Source organism: Rhinolophus ferrumequinum, chromosome 7 (assembly GCF_004115265.2).
Source record: "Rhinolophus ferrumequinum isolate MPI-CBG mRhiFer1 chromosome 7, mRhiFer1_v1.p, whole genome shotgun sequence".
Taxonomy (NCBI): domain Eukaryota; kingdom Metazoa; phylum Chordata; class Mammalia; order Chiroptera; family Rhinolophidae; genus Rhinolophus; species Rhinolophus ferrumequinum.
In genome coordinates, this window is record NC_046290.1 from 10650020 (window position 1) to 10670042 (window position 20023).

The 20023-nt window shown below is 42.2% G+C and overlaps 1 protein-coding gene across 2 annotated transcripts in view; it reads left to right on the forward strand.

The window, feature by feature from the left end:
* Positions 1-7075, forward strand: part of FBXL7 (F-box and leucine rich repeat protein 7) — a 349033-nt gene extending 341958 nt beyond the window's left edge. For both annotated transcript variants that reach the window (XM_033111208.1, XM_033111209.1), the window contains one exon: positions 3755-7075. In XM_033111208.1, coding sequence (XP_032967099.1) covers positions 3755-4491 — 737 coding nt within the window. In that variant the 3' untranslated portion in view covers positions 4492-7075. The remainder of the gene's footprint in view (positions 1-3754) is intronic.
* Positions 7076-20023: the final 12948 nt, after the last annotated feature.

A 20023-nucleotide genomic window follows, 5' to 3' on the forward strand; every position in this document is an offset into this window, starting at 1 on the left:
AGGAATTGTACCCTCTCTTTTGGAATGTTGTTGAAATTCAGAAATGCAAAAACGACTTTGTCTATTTGGGAATGGAAATCCCTGGGCTTCTAGCCTGAGTGAGTGGATCGGGCTTAGCACCCTTTAACTAATCATTATATAGGTTTTGATACCCTTTCTCTCTACCAACCTGGGAATCTGGAACTCACTAAGTCAAGAGCACAGAATTTCAGTTATCGGGGTTCACCCCCTCTCCTCTACCTGGCTACATGAATGCATGCTTCTCTAACCGTTCTCCTTACGTCCTTCTCAACCTCGTCATGAAGGTATGAAAAGCGTATTTGTGAAAGCTGAACCAAATCGGGAATTAATTGGGGTAAAAAAACACCACCACAGATGTCTTCAACCCATATTGACCATTCCCTGTAAGGAATAGTCATATCCTTACCCTGAATATTAAGGCAGCACCCCCCACCCCAGGATCTGATCCCAATAGAACATTCCTATCTTGGTTTCTGTTAAATCCTCTCAGACACTCTACATTCCACCCTATGGACAGTCCTCACTCCACCCACCCTACCTCAGGCCCTGCTTTCTTGTCTCTACTCCTGCGCTCCTGCAGATATTATGTATTCAAATTGTTTCTGTCTTTCAAAAACCCCCTTATTGATTTCATCACTTCCGGGACTTCTGAGTTCCCAGTGTCTGAATGTTCACTTCATATTGATGTACTTGTATTTACCATAAATCTCGTGTGTGACTCATCAATTGCATGCCACATCCTCCTATAACTGAAGCCTTGGATTAGGAGTCGAGAAATTTTGCCTAGTCTGAGGTCACATAATCTCACTGAGCTTGAGCTGTCTCATCTTTTAAAAATGAAGGTTAAATTGGATAATTTCTAAGGTCCTCTCTATGTCTGTAATGTATGAATGCATGGACTAGCCATAGATGTTACCTACTGAGCCATGAACCACTTTGTTTTTTTTAACCCAAACTTAGCAAATCTGTAAGAATTAAGGCTAAAGCTAAAATTAAAAATTATTGATCTAAAGTAGTATAAGCATATCAAAATAGTTTCTTTACCAAAACTGAGCTAAACGCATTAAATTTGGGACAGTTTTTTAAAAACAAGGCATATATTTCCTTGGACTAAATATAGTATCTTTCCTGGAGGGCAACAGATATATATATATATACATATATATATATGTATGTATATATATATATACATATATGTATATGTATATATGTATATATATATATATTCTATCTCAAACTGAAACTAAGAGTTTAGGAATAAAGTTTGTCATATACTCTTGAAAAACGAAGTGTCTTCTCAGTCATCAGAGATGGCCAACAACCACTGTGGACATATAAATTCAGTATAAGTAGGAATCTAGTCACCCTCAAAAAAGAAACTCAAAACAAAGGAAAATTTCAAAGGTAAAGTTGAGGGGTGCCAACCCCCATCTGCAGAAGCATGGAGCCCCCTGGAGCAGCATGGGCAGCCTCTGACAAGTTGCATCGCTGTTCCCCAGTGTTGCACTGTGCATTTGACTCCTTCCTGAAATTCTCTGAGTGGGTAGCACGCGGCTTTTGAACCCCATTCTTCCCAGGACCTGAATGGTACATGCGTTTCCTGGGCAGCCAGCTAAGTGGTGGAGGAAAGTCTCTGTTACCAGGGGGTCGCCTTGGAGGCCTTGGGTATAATGTTGGGCAGCAAGGTACTGAGGTGCCCGAGGTGAGGCACCTGGCTTTAGACCTGCCAGAGGGATTAGGGAAGAGCAGAGAGAAAACAAAAAATATAGATACAGCCGATGTACTAGAATGCGCTACATACACGTATGCATTTATTTATATAATATATAGGCGATGCATATTAATTATTTATATTTACACACTAAAAATATACTGTGCACATTTACATAGTAATATATAGTGCACTTAAATATACAATGAAATGAGTGTTTCATATAGTATACATATTCAATAATTATATAACATATAGTGTAAATAGATATAATTTATACATACACATATTCTTGGGGGACCAGGGGTTAGAAACAAAGTTTAGAGAGGTATCTAAAGATATCTTCCCTGAGTATTAATTTCCTTATCTGTAAAATAGATTGTTTTTAAGAGTCAGGTAAGAAAACGTTGAGAGAAGCACTTTGTAAACTTCATAATTCAACACAAATGAAAGGTATTATACTTAACTATAAAATAGGCAGCTGTTTTTCAGTGTAAATATACATCAGCCAGGGTCAAAGTCCTGAGGACATTTAAATGTTCGAAGTTGGATTATTCTATCTGATCTTCCTATAGAAGACTCTATTCATTCTATAAATCATTCATTCACTCAGTCATTCATTCAACAGATACTTACCAAGCACCAGCTGTGAACCAGGTATGAGAGATACAGCAGAAACAGCCCAGAGTCCTTTTTCTTAGGAGCTGACATTCCTGAGTGAGTACAGCAAATACAAAAGTGAACAAATAAATATATAATACCACAAAGTGACGGAGAGTACTGAAAATAAATGGGAATAAGGTCGGGGATACTAATTCATACCGAGTGATTAGGGAAGAATTGTCCAATAACCTGACATGTGCTCAGAGACCTAGGAAAGTGGGGGCCACCTGGTGGAGCCTTGCCCAGTGCACTGACCCTGAAGCAGGAGGGCACCTGAGGTGTCTGCAAATCATCAAGGAGGCGAGTGGAGTTAGAGGAGTGGGGTTAAGAGATGGAGGTCAGAGAACATGGGGTCCTTAAGTCCCACTTAGACATTAGATTTTACACTTGGAGTGACATGGGTGCCATCCAAAGTCTTTGAGCAGAGTGACATGATTGCATTTCTGTTTTCCAGAATCTGGCAGCTGTGAGGAGAGGCAGATAGGGGGTGAGGGTAGGGCAGGGAGACAGGCTGAGGGGCTAGAACAGTAATGCAGATGGCACAGTTGTTCTTCCTTTACCTAGGAGGGTTGAATTGACTCCCCGGAGGGTTACCTTGTTACACTAAGAACTACGTGCATTTCCCGTAGAGTTTTCAGAGCACCTCCACATCCATTTTCTGGTTGCACCCTCACTATTTCCCTATAGTGGAGACAGGCCAGCTGTCCATTCCCATGTCATAAAGGAGTCCTGACACTGAAAAGTTATGACCCCTGCCTGAGGCCATAAAAAGTAGACTTGAACCACGTGTGACTCCCAAGCCAGAGCTCCTTCTCCCAAACCAAGGTCAGGGCCAAGCCTTCTCTCTCATATCTCACTTCTTTGGATCAGAGAGCTACCAGACCATTGCAAGGGAGAACTAATCTTTACTGAGCTTCCAGAACTTTCCAGGGCCAGGGCAAGATAATTACACACATTGTCTCATTTCTTCTTCACAGCCACCTTACAGGGACCATCATCGTCTAAATTTTAAGACAAAAGAAATACTCAGAAGGCTTGATTTGCCCAATGTCTGGCAACTAGCAATAGATATGGAATTGGAAACTGGTCCTTCTGGTTCTGAAGCCCACAAATCCCCTTAAACCCAGATAATCAAAGAACTGCAGATAATCAAAGTAGTTAAATAATCAAATGGACATGGAGAAGCCATTCTTGCTTTCCTTCCTTGCAGAGGCTAAGAAGGAAGGGGTAACATGGGAATGGGGCCCAGGGGAAGGCAAGGGTCCGTGACAGCCTCTCACCCCAGGTGAGGCCCCCCCAGCCCCCTACCCCCCTGCTGCCAGAGGTTACTCTGAGCTTGTGTTCTGTCTCTTTATGTAGGGTGCTCCAAAGTGACCTGCATCAGCTTGACCCGGGAGGCCTCCATTAAACTGTCCCCCTTGCATGGCAAACAGATTTCCATCCGCTACCTGGACATGACGGACTGCTTCGTGCTGGAGGACGAGGGTCTGCACACCATCGCGGCGCACTGCACGCAGCTGACCCACCTGTACCTGCGCCGCTGCGTCCGCCTCACCGACGAGGGCCTACGCTACCTGATGATCTACTGCACGTCCATCAAGGAGCTGAGCGTCAGCGACTGCCGCTTCGTCAGCGACTTTGGCCTCCGGGAGATCGCCAAACTGGAGTCCCGCCTGCGGTACCTGAGCATCGCGCACTGCGGCCGGGTCACCGACGTGGGCATCCGCTATGTCGCTAAGTACTGCGGCAAGTTGCGCTACCTCAACGCGAGGGGCTGCGAGGGCATAACGGACCACGGCGTGGAGTACCTCGCCAAGAACTGCACCAAACTCAAGTCTTTGGACATCGGCAAGTGCCCACTGGTGTCCGACACGGGCCTGGAGTACCTGGCCCTGAACTGCTTCAATCTCAAGCGGCTCAGCCTCAAGTCCTGCGAGAGCATCACGGGCCAGGGCCTGCAGATCGTAGCGGCCAACTGCTTCGACCTCCAGCTGCTCAATGTCCAGGACTGTGAGGTATCCGTGGAGGCCCTGCGGTTTGTGAAACGCCACTGCAAGCGCTGCGTCATCGAGCACACCAACCCTGCCTTCTTCTGAAGGGACAGCTGCCATCCAGTGCTGTTTGCATACAAACATGAACAAAACAAAACAAATTTTTTTTTTTTTAAAGCAGCATATGTAAGCACAGACACCCACTCATAACAGCTCTTTCTTCCAGGAAGATTCTTAGGCATGGGACTTTTATTTTTCCTCATTTCTCCCCGGCAACAAAGGTCATGGAAAGGAAGGAGGCGGGTGGCAGGAGATTTCTATTACAGTAAACGGGTTTCTGGCCAGGTCACTTGTAGGCAGTTTGTCTTCTCATAAAAGATCTATCTCAGAAAGCTGATTGCAGTGTCTCTCTCTATCTCTCTCCGCCTGGCCACATCTCCGGGATCCTACCCCTCCTTCCCTCTTACCCCCCACTTCTCCCTCGCCAACAGCAATAACAAATCATCAGAATAGTAACGCTCTCCAGACCTTCTCCTCTTCCAACTGCTTGATTGGCCTACGCCACACTCTTCAACCTCACACCCAAACAAATTCTTGTTAAATTCATGTCACAGCATCTGGTATATACAAAGTACTTCCAAACCTTTTTAAAGAATCTCTTGCCACAAGAAGCATGGTGAAGGAGGAGACCTGAATTCTGCCCCAGCTCTGCCACTCACTAGCTCTGTGACCTTGAGCAAAGCACCTGACCACTCACGATGGGCTTCAGCTTCCAGCACTAAATCAGAGGCCATCCAGCTTGAGGATGTGCCTCATGCCCATTTTAGAATTGAAGGAACTGAGATGTCGATAAGCAGAAACACGTTGGCATAGAGCGCACGAGGCATCTACCTCTTCCAAGGGTGTAAATTCTGTGGATGCTTTCAAGAGACTCAGAAGTGCCAGTGCCAGTGTCCTGTATGTCCTGCACTCCAATCTGAGTGTCACTTCCATCCCTGTTTGTTTTGGTGGGTGAGTCTCTTGGGCATCTCCCACCTTGCTTGATGGATGGTTTCTGTGCCCACGTACTTTTAGCATCAGCCCAGTTCACACCGTCGTGAAATTCCTCGTCACGGCAAAGCCCCCACCCCCGAATCAAGCTGATCTTTCTGAATGTTTTCCATAGGAGCAAAGACCCTCACAATTTTTAATTAAGAAGCGAGGCCCAAGAGAACACATGTCCTCCAAGGTTTTTTCTAATCCCTCTCAGTGCACACATGGCTGCATCAGGCACATCTGCCCTGCAGCTGGCAGGAACAGACACCTCGGTTCGTTGTCATTCAGATCACATTCCTACTCTTCTCATCTATTTATTTCTTTGTGCATCCAGACCTCATCACATGAAGCCTGTCGGGGTTAAATCCTAAGTGTTTAACTGTGCAGAGTGCCACCCTGTGGCTGTCTGCGTGTTCTGTGTCAAAGAATGCAGGGCACATGTCCAGGTGTTTTAAATACTGTTCTCTCAAAAAGTGCCAGATAAATGGAAGCAGGAACACACTGAGAAGGCTCAGGTGCTGGTCCACCAACCAGCCCATGGAATAGAACATTAAAATCATTGCCAAGTATGAATGTTAAATAGTCCTATTTGGATAGAAATCCATTTGCTAGCCTCATTCATGTGAAATTGGGATGCCAGAAGAAATTCCATTGCTCATTTTATGAAATTTAGTCGCCTTTTGTTAATAAACACATGACCTTTCCAAATTATTCTCTGGCCATGCCCCTCTATCAGTGTTCATACGGTTCCTCCATTTCTCTCTCAAAGGGTCCACCACCCAAAGCCAGAACCCCTGCATCTCCAAGGCAAGCACGTGGAATTTGGTTTTCATCAAGTGTACACACTGCTCGACAACTGCATTCCCACTGTAGGCTCCCTGCGTTCCTTTGTCTTTTGTCGGGAAGAAGGAGATAGAGTGAGGTGGTGTCTGCCTAGGGGATTTCTTTCATGCGTCAGATGAAATACGGTCTCCTTGCCAATCACCAAGGCCAACACCTTAATGTGCAATCAAGGCCATGGCGGATAATGAATTGTTTGGCTGAGGACAGTCACAGGGTTTAGAACCGTGAAAGTAGGGGAAGGTAGCATTCTCCTGCACTGTGACTTCTGACCCTGTCTAAAGTTTCAAAATTTGAGTCACAAAGAATTGTTCCTAACCCTTTGCGCTCACGTCTTCCAAGTGAGCTGCTTTCATACTCCCGGAATGAGAAGGGAGAGCCGAAATGGCTCCCTGAACCAAGAAGGTGCACCCCATTCCAAATATCTTCTTCAGCACCACCTGACCACGCCACCTAACCTGTCTTCCAAAACATGAGACAAAGCCGACTTTCGCACTGATTGCCCAGCATATACTGTCTTTCCCAGTTTCTCCCTCTTTTCCAATCTTCTCTTCCATTCTGCTTCCCCTTGGGGTGTGAATCTATGACAGAGGTCACTGGGGAAACAGCTCAGCAGATTCTGAGAGACCAAACAAAAGGCCTCACTAGGAAATTTATCTGTTTTAAAACATTGCTTCCTTCCTGCCTCTGCTAAATTGAATGCTCATTGTTTTTTTGTTTTTTTGTTTTTTTTTTAAATTCTAATGTTCAAATCACTGCGTGCTGTATGACTCTAGAAAGCCTTAATTTACTACCACCAAGAAAATAAAGCAATATGTTGGTAATCGGGCTAAGCCTCCTTTTATATCCTGCCCAGAGAAGTGTGCTATTCAGATGGGACACTCGAGTGAGCAAGAAACTTGCCTTATGTTGAAAGAGAGAGCAAGTCGGGTCAGTGCAGCTGTTGTTCCTTTAAAGTTACATCCACTGTTTTATCATTTCCTTTGGCTCAATGACTTTGGCTGAAAATTAGGAACAAAGTGAAAAGTCTTTACCTGCAGTTTAGTTCAGGTCTTCAGTTCCTTAACTCAAACTCTTGCAGCCTGATGTATTTTGGAATTCATAATTTTTCATATTTTAAGAAGTTATCTGTGCTGTGTTTTGTAACACCCCTAGCAGAGTCTGGGATGGCACCCTTAATCAAACATGTTAATATTTCCACAGATATGAATAGTCACACAACATAAGATTCATAAGATTATTACAGACTATAAATAGCTTGCATCCCTTCAAGTCAGGTTTTGTCACCAAATTAATTTGTGCCAAACATAATGAAAAATAATCTATTTTTTCAGAGCTTTTAGACTTAAGAATTATGGATAAGTAACTGTGGACCTGAATATACCTCTTTTCTGGTACTGGTTACAAACATTGGAGAAATCTTCAAAATTATGCTGACTATAAGTCGTTACAAGTTAAAATAATTTTTTTAAAAAGTCTCAGAGCATTAAAATCTCAAAGGAGAATATGGCAACTGATCTATAAAGGAAAAACTATCAAGTCACTTGGATAAAGCAAAATGCCAAATCTTTACTCACCGAAACCTTTAGATCTCAGAAATCAACATGGTGGAAAGCAAGTACTGACAGACGAATGGCAAACTTCATCTTTACAAGTAAAAAAGTTTTAAGAGATGTCAATTTTAAATCTATTTGTCCTCAACCTTCTTCTCACTCTATGTCAGCAGCTCAATAACTCTCACATAAACCAGCAGTTCTACTAACTGCCTTTCAACATTAACTTGAGGTAGCTAGCCCTATGCAATTCTTGTCAAGATCCCAGACTAAGGCTAGCAGTAAATAAAATGCATTTACCCTTGAGGTTCATGACTTCTTACATTGACGTTTGTTCAGAATTAGAAAAAGTCTTCAAGAAGTTTGATATCCAAGAGCACTCAACATAAAAACAGAGTTATTTTTAAGGGGAAAAGTAATACAATGAATTACTTACCATGTGTAGATTTTCACAGAGAAGTCACCAAAAGTGGTCCATTTGTTCAATAGCTGGCAATCATGATTAGTTCACAGAGAAGTTAATCTGATGAAATGCTGAGTCGACAGCAGAAGGGGAGAGAGAATACTTAGAGACTAGGTAAATACTGCAGTGTAAACATTCCCACGAAACAAAAGTGGTTTTCTGCATGCACGCCATTGGTCAAATGGTGTCTTCATTTTGATCCATACACCAGAAGTGACCCTTACTGCTGCAGAGAGGAGAGGGGCAGAGGGACAGGGAGCGCCTGTCTGCAGGGGATGCTGACGCTGTCGCTAAGACTTGCCTCAACACAGCTCCAGTTGCCCAAAGAGCAACGCGGGCGGGTTTCGTTACGATGACCACCAGGTGGGCAGAGCGGTTCCCAGGAGGGACGAAACACTCTCATAGACACTCAGACTGGGGGCAGCCCATCCAGGAAGGAAGGCACCCTTGTGATCATTCCTCCTTTGTCCTTTGAGTGCATCGTGATCGCCTACAGCCACACGTCCATTTTGTAAACCCCTCCTTCCCTCTCAAGTCAGCAGATCATCTTGCATTTGAAACCACATGGGAGGAACAGAACCTCCCCATATGGGAACTGCATGTGACACAATCCCTGCCTGTCACCAGCACATTTCTGGCATCGCTCACAGAACTATGCCAGGAAATACCTTCAACTAGGTTGCCGGTCTCATGGACCACCCACAAGGCTATCTTTAAGCTCTAAATTGTTGTCCAAGTGTTAGCGATCAGCACCATGCAGGTACCAAAGGATGGACTTGAAGAATCATTAAAAAAAAAAAAAAAAAACCTTGACATAAATATTTCCAAATCCAGTCATTTCTATATTGTGGAATGTTTCTCTTTGCAGTCACGAACTACTGAATTTTACACTGATGAGATCAGCATGTCCGAATTCTGGCCTGGCCCATGTGATGAACACATGATGGAGACTGGAAATTGCAATCATTCTTTACGAACAAAGAATTCGCAGGGAGTGCCAGTGACTATGTACTCAGCAACCCTCGACTCCTTTAACAAAGGTTTATTGGCAGGGTTCTATGATAGGATCTGGGTGAATGAGATATAATATCCTTACCCTAAATGGAACACACATCAAATAATTATGTCATGTCATGAACTGGAGGATGGGAAGAGGAATAGAAAAAGAGTGGCAACATTCTTTCATTCATTCACCCCATAGTATTTACTAAGAACCAAATATGTGCCAGGCACTCTGCTGGCACTGAGTCTTGCCCTCGTGGAGTTTACCAAAGAAATCATTTTCGTCATCGTGTGGAGAGATGGATGAAGTTTAGGGACTCCAACCAGAGGAGAACATCCTGGAGCTGGATTTTATAACTCAGACAAGGAGAGCATCATCAGCCATGATGCATTTGAACATCCAAAACAGCATACATGGAGCTCACGCAGGGAGACAATATTGGATAAGGTTGATGAACTCATTTCTCTCCACCATAGGTTAACATGATCACAATATGAACTACCGGTCAATGTCGTCATTGCCTTGAGTTACTCATATGAAAATAGCAGCTTCGGCTTTGTTCTAATGTCATCCCATGCATGAATCCAACCCCTGTGTACCCATATACACTCTCTCTCCTGCACATACACGTACACACAGAAAATCATTTTTAAAGGATGCGAATGTGCTATGAAAACCACATGGAAACATAATTTCTCGAGCAAACGCGAAGAACCTCAACGCAGCTCGACTGTCCTCCCAAACACCATATGCAGTAAAAGTCTAAATACGGCCATACGTCTGCGAACGTGCCATCATGATTCCCCCAGAATCTAGTTCAGAGAGAGGACGACAGCAGTTCCCTTCCTCAATAATCCTTGGATCCTTCAGCCCTCGGGGTATCGGCTCTTTGGTATCACTCTAATTGTTATGAAATTTATGACGGGAATGGTCAGAATAATTGAGGTTTTTCAATTTACCATGCCTTTTTGTTAAAACTAGACTATGGCAGTAATTTTAAAAATAGTGGATGGCCCAAGTAAGATTGATTAAGTAGCCACTAAAATTGCCAGGAAATGGATTTTACTGGTAAACCCACTGAGGAGGGGTCCTTTGAAACCTCAAATTTTATCAGGGTTGTGAATGTGAAATTATCTGCCCATGGTGACAATAAACTAAACAATGAAAGCCATTAGAAAGTGCAAAAGGGATAGGAAGCTTTTAATCCTTGTTTTGCTGCAGTTAGAGGCAACTAGCCTCATGATTTTTCAGAGCTCCGTGCCTCCCAAATTCTGAGTAGGCTTATTAAGTTCATGCACAAGATATAGAAGGATTTTGAATGACAAAGGAGAGGATTTTGAATTACAAAGATTAACCAGTAATTGGTACTTCCTTCTTCTCCAATCTTCTACCAACTACTAATGAGCACAGCTACCCTTTATAGATAAAAGTTAAGAAAAAAAATCCAGGTTTCACATCATAAATGTATTCCTCATGGATGTTTACATTTCAAGTTTAAACAAACTTATCATGGGCTTTTTCGTTTATGAGAAAGTAGATAAAGGGACAGCACTGTCACCACTGATAAATAGCCTTCTTTTATCTCAGAGCCTTTCTTTTGGAGATGGAGACAAAAGCAGATATAACTACCTTTGTATAATTTTACATTTTTCATACTTCCAGATTAATTCCGCAAATGCTTTGGATTTCAACTGTACAATTACTCATTTTACAGTCCCACCCCCTGATAATGGAGAAATGTGAGAAGGTTTTCCATGCTCCCTTGCCACTTAGTAAAGCCCCTGAAGAGATCATTTTGCTGAACAGATCCTTGTCTTAGTCGAACCCGAGAAGGAGAATTCAGACCATTTCTCTTGCTCTCATTACAACCACACCGGCCAATATGTGATTTATGACAGAGTTGATCTCTATGAATGACGTCCCCGAAGCAAAGGTTTTCCATTAGCTAGTCGGACTGTGAGGCTCCACTTGGCTCTCCTCCAGCACATTTATAATTTTAAAACACCCAAAGAATAATGACCGTGGACACACCGGAGGATTGGAGACCAAGAGGCTAAGGATTTAAAGAAAGAAAGAGAGCGAAACATTCAAATAATGACCTCTCACTCACATAATGAAAACCAGAGTCACCTCCGGATTTCCAAACTGGTATTGTTTCACTGGTACCATCGCCTTGGGGCTCCTGTGTGTAATGTTTCTTTTTAAAATAGTGCACACAGGAAAGCACAGGAAATACAAAAACTGCCAACAAGAGAGTCTCCCTTCCATTTAAAACTTGTGCTTAATCCCAAATGCTTGTGGCCAAATAACCTTCAGGGTGATCTCCTTCTATAACAACTCCTTCTATAACAACTCCTTTTGCATTTACAAAAAGAAAACCCACACTTTCCCAGGTGCTGAGTGTTTCTGTTTAACTTCCCTCACCCTAAATTCTTTGGCCTTGTGGCCTCAGGGCTCCAGTGCCTAATTCCTCACAGCCAATAGCTTGGTTTGGCCAGGGAGAAAATGGACCTATCTTATCTGATTTTCTGAACAATGTAACACATTATATCAGCAACTGCTAGCAAAGTCCTCTGCGGGCCTTGGAACCCAGTGTTAAACCTCGATGAGCTGGGATCCAAGAAAGGCCTTGGGAAAATTCTCCTTTGGCTAAAACTAAGGAGCACCTGGCAATTCTTACGGTGATAGCAAATACAACATTGCAAACACTTTTTAAGGTTATTATTTCTCGATTTTAGGGGGATAAATGTCATGTACTTATCTCCTTTTGTAGAGTACTACCCCTTGAGTTCTCTGCGGTGACTGATGAAATACAAATTCAAGTTTGGGTGCTGAGTGGTTTCTCCTTATGTATTTTTGTCGGTGCGCTAGGTAGGTTTGGACACTCTTGAGTCGTACACCATTTTCAGGAGCTGTGTCCCTGTGGAGGTCTATCGTGATTTCAAAGAACTCAGGCAGCATTGCTGAGGGTGGAAAGCCCAATGTCCAGTGGAAAATACCATTGTCAGAACGTGAGAGTTAATTTGTCAGGGATGTAGAACAGTTTTGGAGAGGATCCTAAAAATACAATGAGCTTCAATCTGGAAAACCACAAAAGTATCCCACTCCATTCCTGGTAGGTAAATTGCAAACTCTATGCAGTCTTAATTACCCCATAACTATAAACTGTAGTAAGTTTAACAAATATGAAAGATTTGTGGGCCAGGCGAAAAACGTCATGATCTATTTGTAGATGTTCACTCATCACTCATAATTTCCTCCTCCGTTCCCTGGATGGTCCTGCTTTTTTCTTCTTTTTTTCCCAAAGATTTTTATTAAAAATATAGCTAATACACAATATTATATTAGTTTCAGGTGTATGCCATAGTTACTCAACATTTATATACCTAAGAAGTGATCACCATGATAAGCCCAGCAACCATCTGACACCGTACCACACTATTGCAATATTATTGACTATATTCCCTATGCTGTACATTATATCAAGTATACAGTATAGTGATTAGATATTTATATAATTTAAGAAATGATCCCCCTAACTAGACTATAGTACCCACCTGGCAGTATATGTAGTTATTACCATGTCATTGATTATATTCCCTGTGCTTTACTTTATATCCCATTGACTATTTTGTAACTTCCAATTTATACTTCTTAATCCCTTCACCTTTTTCACTCTGCCCCAATCCCCCTCCCATCTATCACCCCAATAAATCTAGTACCCATTTGACACTATATATAGTTATTACAATATTACTGACTATATTCCTTATGCTGTACCCTACATCCCCATGACTACTGTGTAACACTGATTTGTACTTCTTAATCCTTTTAGCTTTTTCACTCACCCCCAAACCCCCACCCATCTGGCAAACATCAAAACGTTCTCTGTATCTATGAATTTGTTTCTGTTTCATTTGTTTGTTTATTTTGTTCTTTAGGTTCCATTTATAAGTAAAATCATATGACAGTTGTCTTTCACTGCCTGATTTACTAGACTCAGAAAAATATCCTCTAGGTCCATCCATGTTGTCGCAGATGCCAAGATTTCACTCTCTCTAATGGCTGAGTAATACTCTATTGTATATATGCACCACCTCTTCTTTATCCGCTCATCCATTCAGGGACACCCAGGTTGCCTTCATATCTTGGCCATTGTAAACAATGCTACAATGAACGTATGGATGAAAAATTCACTGGAAACGTCTCGGGTGTGCCCGAAAGTTGGGGGGAACAGGGTCTCAGAATCATCAGGGCCTGCATTAGCCAGTTTCATGGTGACTCAGATATGGCGCCTGCCTGCATCTGCACTCACGGAGCGGGAGGACTCAACAAAGAAACAAAGGATTCCACTAGCTCCTCCATCTGGGAGAAAGCTGCCCGTCCAGCCCTCACTCTAAAGCCAGACAACTCAGTTCTTTCCATATGTCCCTGGAGCCTGTGGAGCTACTGCCCCAGCGCTGGAGCTCAGAGTGAATGAGTGACAGAACTCACTCACTGTACTAAAATAAAGTTCTACCCTACAGACCCCAAACACAGAAACATTGACCAGCGCTGCCCAGTACACAACGTAGATACAAAGAGAAAGAGTGGCCTTTCACTTTTCATAACATGGTCAGATCTGATCACATTAACTGTTAGGTTAGGATTTAACAGTCCAGAATTAGCTTCCTAGTTCTGCTACTGATTTTCTGTTCATGTTTGGAAGAATCACTTCATTTCTCTGTTTGAAGATATGACAACAACATCAGTTAAGGAGTCAAGCTCTTTAGAACTATTACAATTGTTCAAATTTTATCTGGTGAGCTGGTTTTCATATAAAAGATAGAAAATACATATATATTTGGCTGAGGAGTAGCCAGCATAAATACCTTCTCATTAAAGTTTCTTGTGTTCCTGAAATTCTCACTTACTTACTGTGTTTCCCTGAAAATAAGACCTAGCTGGGCCATCAGCTCTAATGCATCTTTTGGAGCAAAAACTAATGTAAGACCCAGTTTTATATGATGTTAGATAAGACCTGGTCTTATAGTAAAATAAGACTGGGTCTCACATTACTTCTTGCTCCAAAAGATGCATTAGAGCTGATGGTCCAGCTAGGTCTTATTTTCGGGGAAACAGGGTAGTATTTTATTTAGCTTTAGGAGACACAATAGCTTCGAGGCACAGGACAAAAAAGCAATGGAGCCACATCTTATCAAAAATATTGAATGCTTCATCCGCCCTCAATTTTTATCAAAATCTCTCTAAATCCTGCCAGTCTGGCCAACTTAAAAGTGTAAAAGAATAGAGATATTCTACTGATGTTGGAGTAAGGACAAAAAAGATGTTAGACTCAGCCAATAAAATTGAAATGCTATAGGAGAAAGCCAAGGGGATAAATAACCCATCTGAATTAGGATTCAGACAGGACTTCACGGCCTAGATTTTTTCTGAGTTCTAGTTACTGGGACCAAAGATGAGGGTATTTATTGATGGCATCCAAAAGTCTCCTCTTTGCCAAACAGAATATTTTTTTCCAATGTGGTGGTAGTGAAATGCGTCTTTTGTACTGATGTTTTAAATTCCCTAGCCAGATTTTTTTTTCTGGAAAAATATAGCAGGGTGAATAATACCATTGATAATCAGAAGTAGCCTGCATTCTAGGGAAATTATTTCCATAGAACACAGCTAAATTTTTGTATGTGCTGCCTCTTAGTGTTTTCTTTTTGACAGAATAGTTAGATCTGACTATAGAGAAACACAATTAAACGGCTGAAGATATTAAACATTCTAAAGATGTCAAAAAAAGTTTGAACATGTAGGTCATATTGCTACTACTTCAGAATAAAGTACATCTTTTTTTCTTCCTTTCTTTTTGTTTTTTTGTTTGTTTGTTTTTTGTTTAGTGGCATATCTGGGAGTGTGGAGTAATGAGCAAGAAGGGAAAAAGGACTGTTACATATAATTTGTTTAGGTCAGAGTTTGCATGAACTCGTGACACCAGGGTGATGGCTTTCCACAGTGGACTTGAGCATTTCTTCTCTGGAAGTGGAAAAGGCAGCAGCCTCTGAGCCCTTTTTCTGTCTGACCAAGGAGGGTAGAGTCACAAACAAGAGTCTAACAGCTCTGCCTGTGCCCTGTTTCCAGCTTGCATGTGGTCCAGCTGCACACTGATCCCTCAAGAGCAGGAAAGTTGAAAGTGTTCTGAACATTGAATCCAGTGGATGCTGACTGATGGTCTTCCATCAATGACAGTTGGAGATATAACAAAAAACCAATCACAGTTCCGTAAGGCACCCATCATCTATTGAGGGAAGGCCAAAATGTAAATGGCATTTGATTCAAATTAACAAATGTTTGTTGAAGTCCCACTCAGGGGCCCTCGCATTTTAGGCACTGGTGATAGAGCAGGGAACAAGACAGATGGAAGACCACGCTCTCGTGAAACTGATATTCTATATTCCATCCTCTCCAGCGGGACTTTCTACATCCCCGCTGTCCAGTACAGCACCCACTACCCATGTGTGGCTGTTGAGTACTTGATGTGTGGCTAGTACCAATAAAGAACAGACTTTTACATTTCATTTCATTGTGATTAGTTTCGATTTAAACAGTCACCCGCGGCTGGTGACCACCATATTGTACAGAGTAGTTCGTGGAGAATGCTATCTCACTGAACGCGCAATGGCAATGTAACGTTTTGTATCTGTGCTGATAGGGTAGCAACTGGTCACATGTGGCTAGTGACACCAGAAATGTGGCGATTGTGACTGAGGAACTGGATATTAAATTTTATTAAATTTGGATAAATTTAAATTTAAATGAACACATGGCAAGGGACTGCTATATTAGACAGCGCAGTTCTAGAAACTAGCTTCTCAAGTTTGGTCTCTGGACACTTCGGATGTTAAAAATTCAGACTCTGCATTTTAACGGCATCCTCAGAATAAAGTTTGAGAGGCACTTGTCTATAGAGGCAGACAAATAATAAAATGAAATAAACGAACTATGTGCATGTATATATACATATATGTGTGCATTTGTGCGCGTATGGATGAGGATGAGAAGTTCTATGGTGCAGAATAAAACAGGGAAGGGGCACAGAAAGTGCAAGGTGAAGAGGTTTTAATATTTAAAAGAATAGTCAGAAAAGTCTCCACTGAAAAGGTGACATTGGAGAAAAGACTCAAAGAGGTGAGGGAACAGGCAATGTGGGTATCCAAGCAGACATCCAGACAGGAATAGCATTCTAGGCAGATGGAACAGTGACTGCAAAGGCCCTGAGGCAGGCACAAAGACCCTGCTAGTTTGTTCCAGGAGCTGCAAGGTGGGCAACATGGCTGGGGCAAAGAAAGTGGGGCAGAGCAGTGGGAGATGGGGTAACAGAAGTCATGGGGACAGCTGTGGGACACTTGTGCCATTGCAAGGAATTTGGCTTTTACTCCAAGTAAGACTAGAGGATTTTAAAACGAAAGATTTGATATGATTTGACTTGGATTTTAAAAGGTACCCTCTGGCTTTGTGTGCAAATAGACTAAGTGACAATAGGGCACAAGCAGGGAGAGGAGCTAGAAAACCTGTTGCAACAATCTAAGTGGGAGATGAGAGTAGTTTCCACCAGGACTTGGAGGTGGGAGCACTGAGAAGTGGTCAGATCCTGGGCATGTTCTGAAGGCAACACACGAAAGGATTTGCTTACGGATTGGACGTAGATTGAGAGGCAAAGAGAACAACTGAAGATCACTCCAAGCTAACTGAAACATACTCTAGATTTATTGGGAGGGACTACAAAATAAAGTCAGACATTATTCCCTGTGTTGTCTACATAACAAAAACTTCAAAGCTCTGTCCTGTTCATGAGGGGAAGTCCATTCATCTATCCACATTGGCAATTTGCATGGATACTACATAAAATGGCTATAGTCAACCCTCCATCAAACTGCTTTCTTCTGTATGGACACCTCAGTCTCTTTCAATCTTTCATAAGAAGCTGTGGAAATTCATCTTCAACCAGATTGCCTCCCAACCAAACTTCTTTATAGAAATTCTGGAGTAACCACTGTTCTCTTTCCAGAAATTCTGGAGTAACCACTGTTCTCTTTCCAGAAATTCTGGAGTAACCACTGTTCTCTTCCCAAGGAAATTTCTGGAAAGCAACACAGAGACTACTTGACACCTCCACCTACCAACCTTCTTTGGATTCTGACTAATCCTGCACTCGGCAGGTCCCCTGTGGCCATCTCTTCAGTGGATTCTCCTGGTTGTAATGTTCTTCCCCATCATTCAGTTATTGTGAGCCAAGAGTCACCAAAGACTTAGTTAATCATTTAACTTATTCAACCAATATTACTGAGCACCAACTGTGTGCCAAGTACTTTCTTAGGGGGCTGAAAATATGAACAGAACAGACAATTCCCAACCCTTGTGAAACTTACTTTGCTTAGAAAGACAAACAATGAACAGATAAAACAGAATGTAATATCAGGTAGCGGTAATGACCAAGAAGAAAACTAAAGTAAACTAAGGGGAACGTGAATGCTGAAGGAGGTGGTTGTGCTACTTTACATAGATGGGTTGGGGGAAAGCTCTGAGATGACATTTCAGCAGGAGAGAGGATGTATTTACATTGTAGCAATGTTGACAATTTGCAATTGAATGTTGTTATTAGTTTCCTATTACAGATTACAAATCACCCCAAAATTTGGCAACTAACTTGGAAGCAGTTTAGCTGAGTGGTTCTGGCGCGGGGTCTCTCAGTAAATTATCAGCCCAGGCTGTGATAGCCATCTGAAGACTTAACAGGCTGGAGAACCCACTTTCAGCTTCCTTCAGTGACTACTGGCAGGAAGCCCTGCCACTTGGGCCTCTCCATGGGGCTGCTCCTGATATGGCACCTGGTTTCCCCTAGGATGAGTGATCCAAGAAAGATGATAAGAGATAGCAAGCAGGAAGCCATGTGTCTTTAATGACCTTGCCTTGGAGTAACATAGTATCACTTCTGCTGTATCCTATTAGTCTCACAGACTGACCCTGATACAATGTTGGAGGGAACTACAAAAGCCCTGAATTCCAGGAGTCTGGGATCATTGGAAGGCCATCTTGGAGGCTGGCTACATCAAATACATAGAATTCCGTTCCTGAGAGCCACTCAGCTCTTAGTTACTCAGTCATAGCATTGATCGCCTCTTCTGATCCATCTCTCTTGGGAGCCAACAGAAGAAAGAGGAGGAGGAGGGAGAAAAGAAGGAGAAAGAGGGGAAGGAGGAAGCGGAGAAAAGAAATAAAATACAAAGAAACAAAAGAGAAATTTCTGCATTTTCTTTTGAAACCCCATTTCAGTGTTGCCAGCCCCTGAACCCAGATCATCTCTAGCCATGCCGTTTCATGTCCAAAGACTCAGTAGCTGGCTTTGCTGTAGTGCAGTAGCTTACTCAGGATCCCAACATTCCTTTCTCCCACAAACAGTCACTCCAAATATCACCAGGAGAAAGGGGAGTTTAGTTCCCCAGATATATGAACTATGCCAAATAGTCCCCTTATAGCATTAAAGTTTGCTCTAAGGCCATTTTTATTATAAATAATTACTTTCATTAAATCTATTTGAAGACTTTGTCTCGTTTATGATCCATTAACCCTTGTTCACCATCTGACACTCTGAATTCACTCAACTCTCGGCAAACGTCTCATGCAATAAATTTCTCCTTGAGTTTAGTTCCAGGGGGAAAATCGACTCTCCAGGCAAGCTAGCCGGCTTTTTTTTAACAGTCCATGAAGATCACATATCTCAGTATATTTCTCTGTCTTCTTCTGTTTCCAGGAAATCTAGAAAATACTTAAGGATCAGATAATCTTTACCTCTTTCCTGGTAACTAGTAACATCTATTTGTTCTCTAAGTTTCATACGGTTAGTTTTCTTCTCTTTTTCCATTATGTTTAAAGTTATATACCATCTCCAATCATTTTATAGTAGGTAGGATTTTATTCCAAATAGATAGTAAATTATGACACCTTCATCCAAGAGCAAACGATGACTCAAGCTCCCAAGCTTATATCCATATACACAAGCACTGTCGCTCAGATCCAGTGGCACACTGAAAATGGAGGACTCTTAACTGATCCCTCCAGTATCCTGAGAAAGATGCAATCTTTAATATGAGTCCTTTCTTGAAAATCATGGAGCCAGTAGGAGATGATTCAGATTTGTCCTTCTAAGTCAACCTGGATGCTATTTGTTATGTCTGAATTGTGGTCTCGCCACCCCATCAACCATTAGTAAAAGTCACGTGTTGAAGTCCTAAGCCCCCGTAACTCAAAATGTAACTGTATTTGGTGATAGGGACTTTCCAGAGGTGATTATGTTAAAAAGACTTCATCAGGGTGGACCCTGACGCAATATGATGGGTGTCCCGATCAGAAAAGGAAATTTGAACATAGATACGTACAAACGAAAAACCATGTGACGACATAGGATGAACATGCCATCTACAAGCCAAGGAGAAAGGCCTCAGAGAAAACAAACCTGTGGACACCTTGATCTTATACTTCTAATATCCAGAACTGCGAGAAAATAAATTTCTGTTGTTTAAGCCACCCAATCTGTGCTACTTTGTATGACAGTCCTACCGTGTTTCCCCGAAAATAAGACCTAGCTGGACCATCAGCTCTAATGCGTCTTTTGGAGCAAAAATTAATACAAGACCCGGCATTAAATTATATTATGTTAGATAAGACTGGGTCTTACATTATAGTAAAATAAGACCG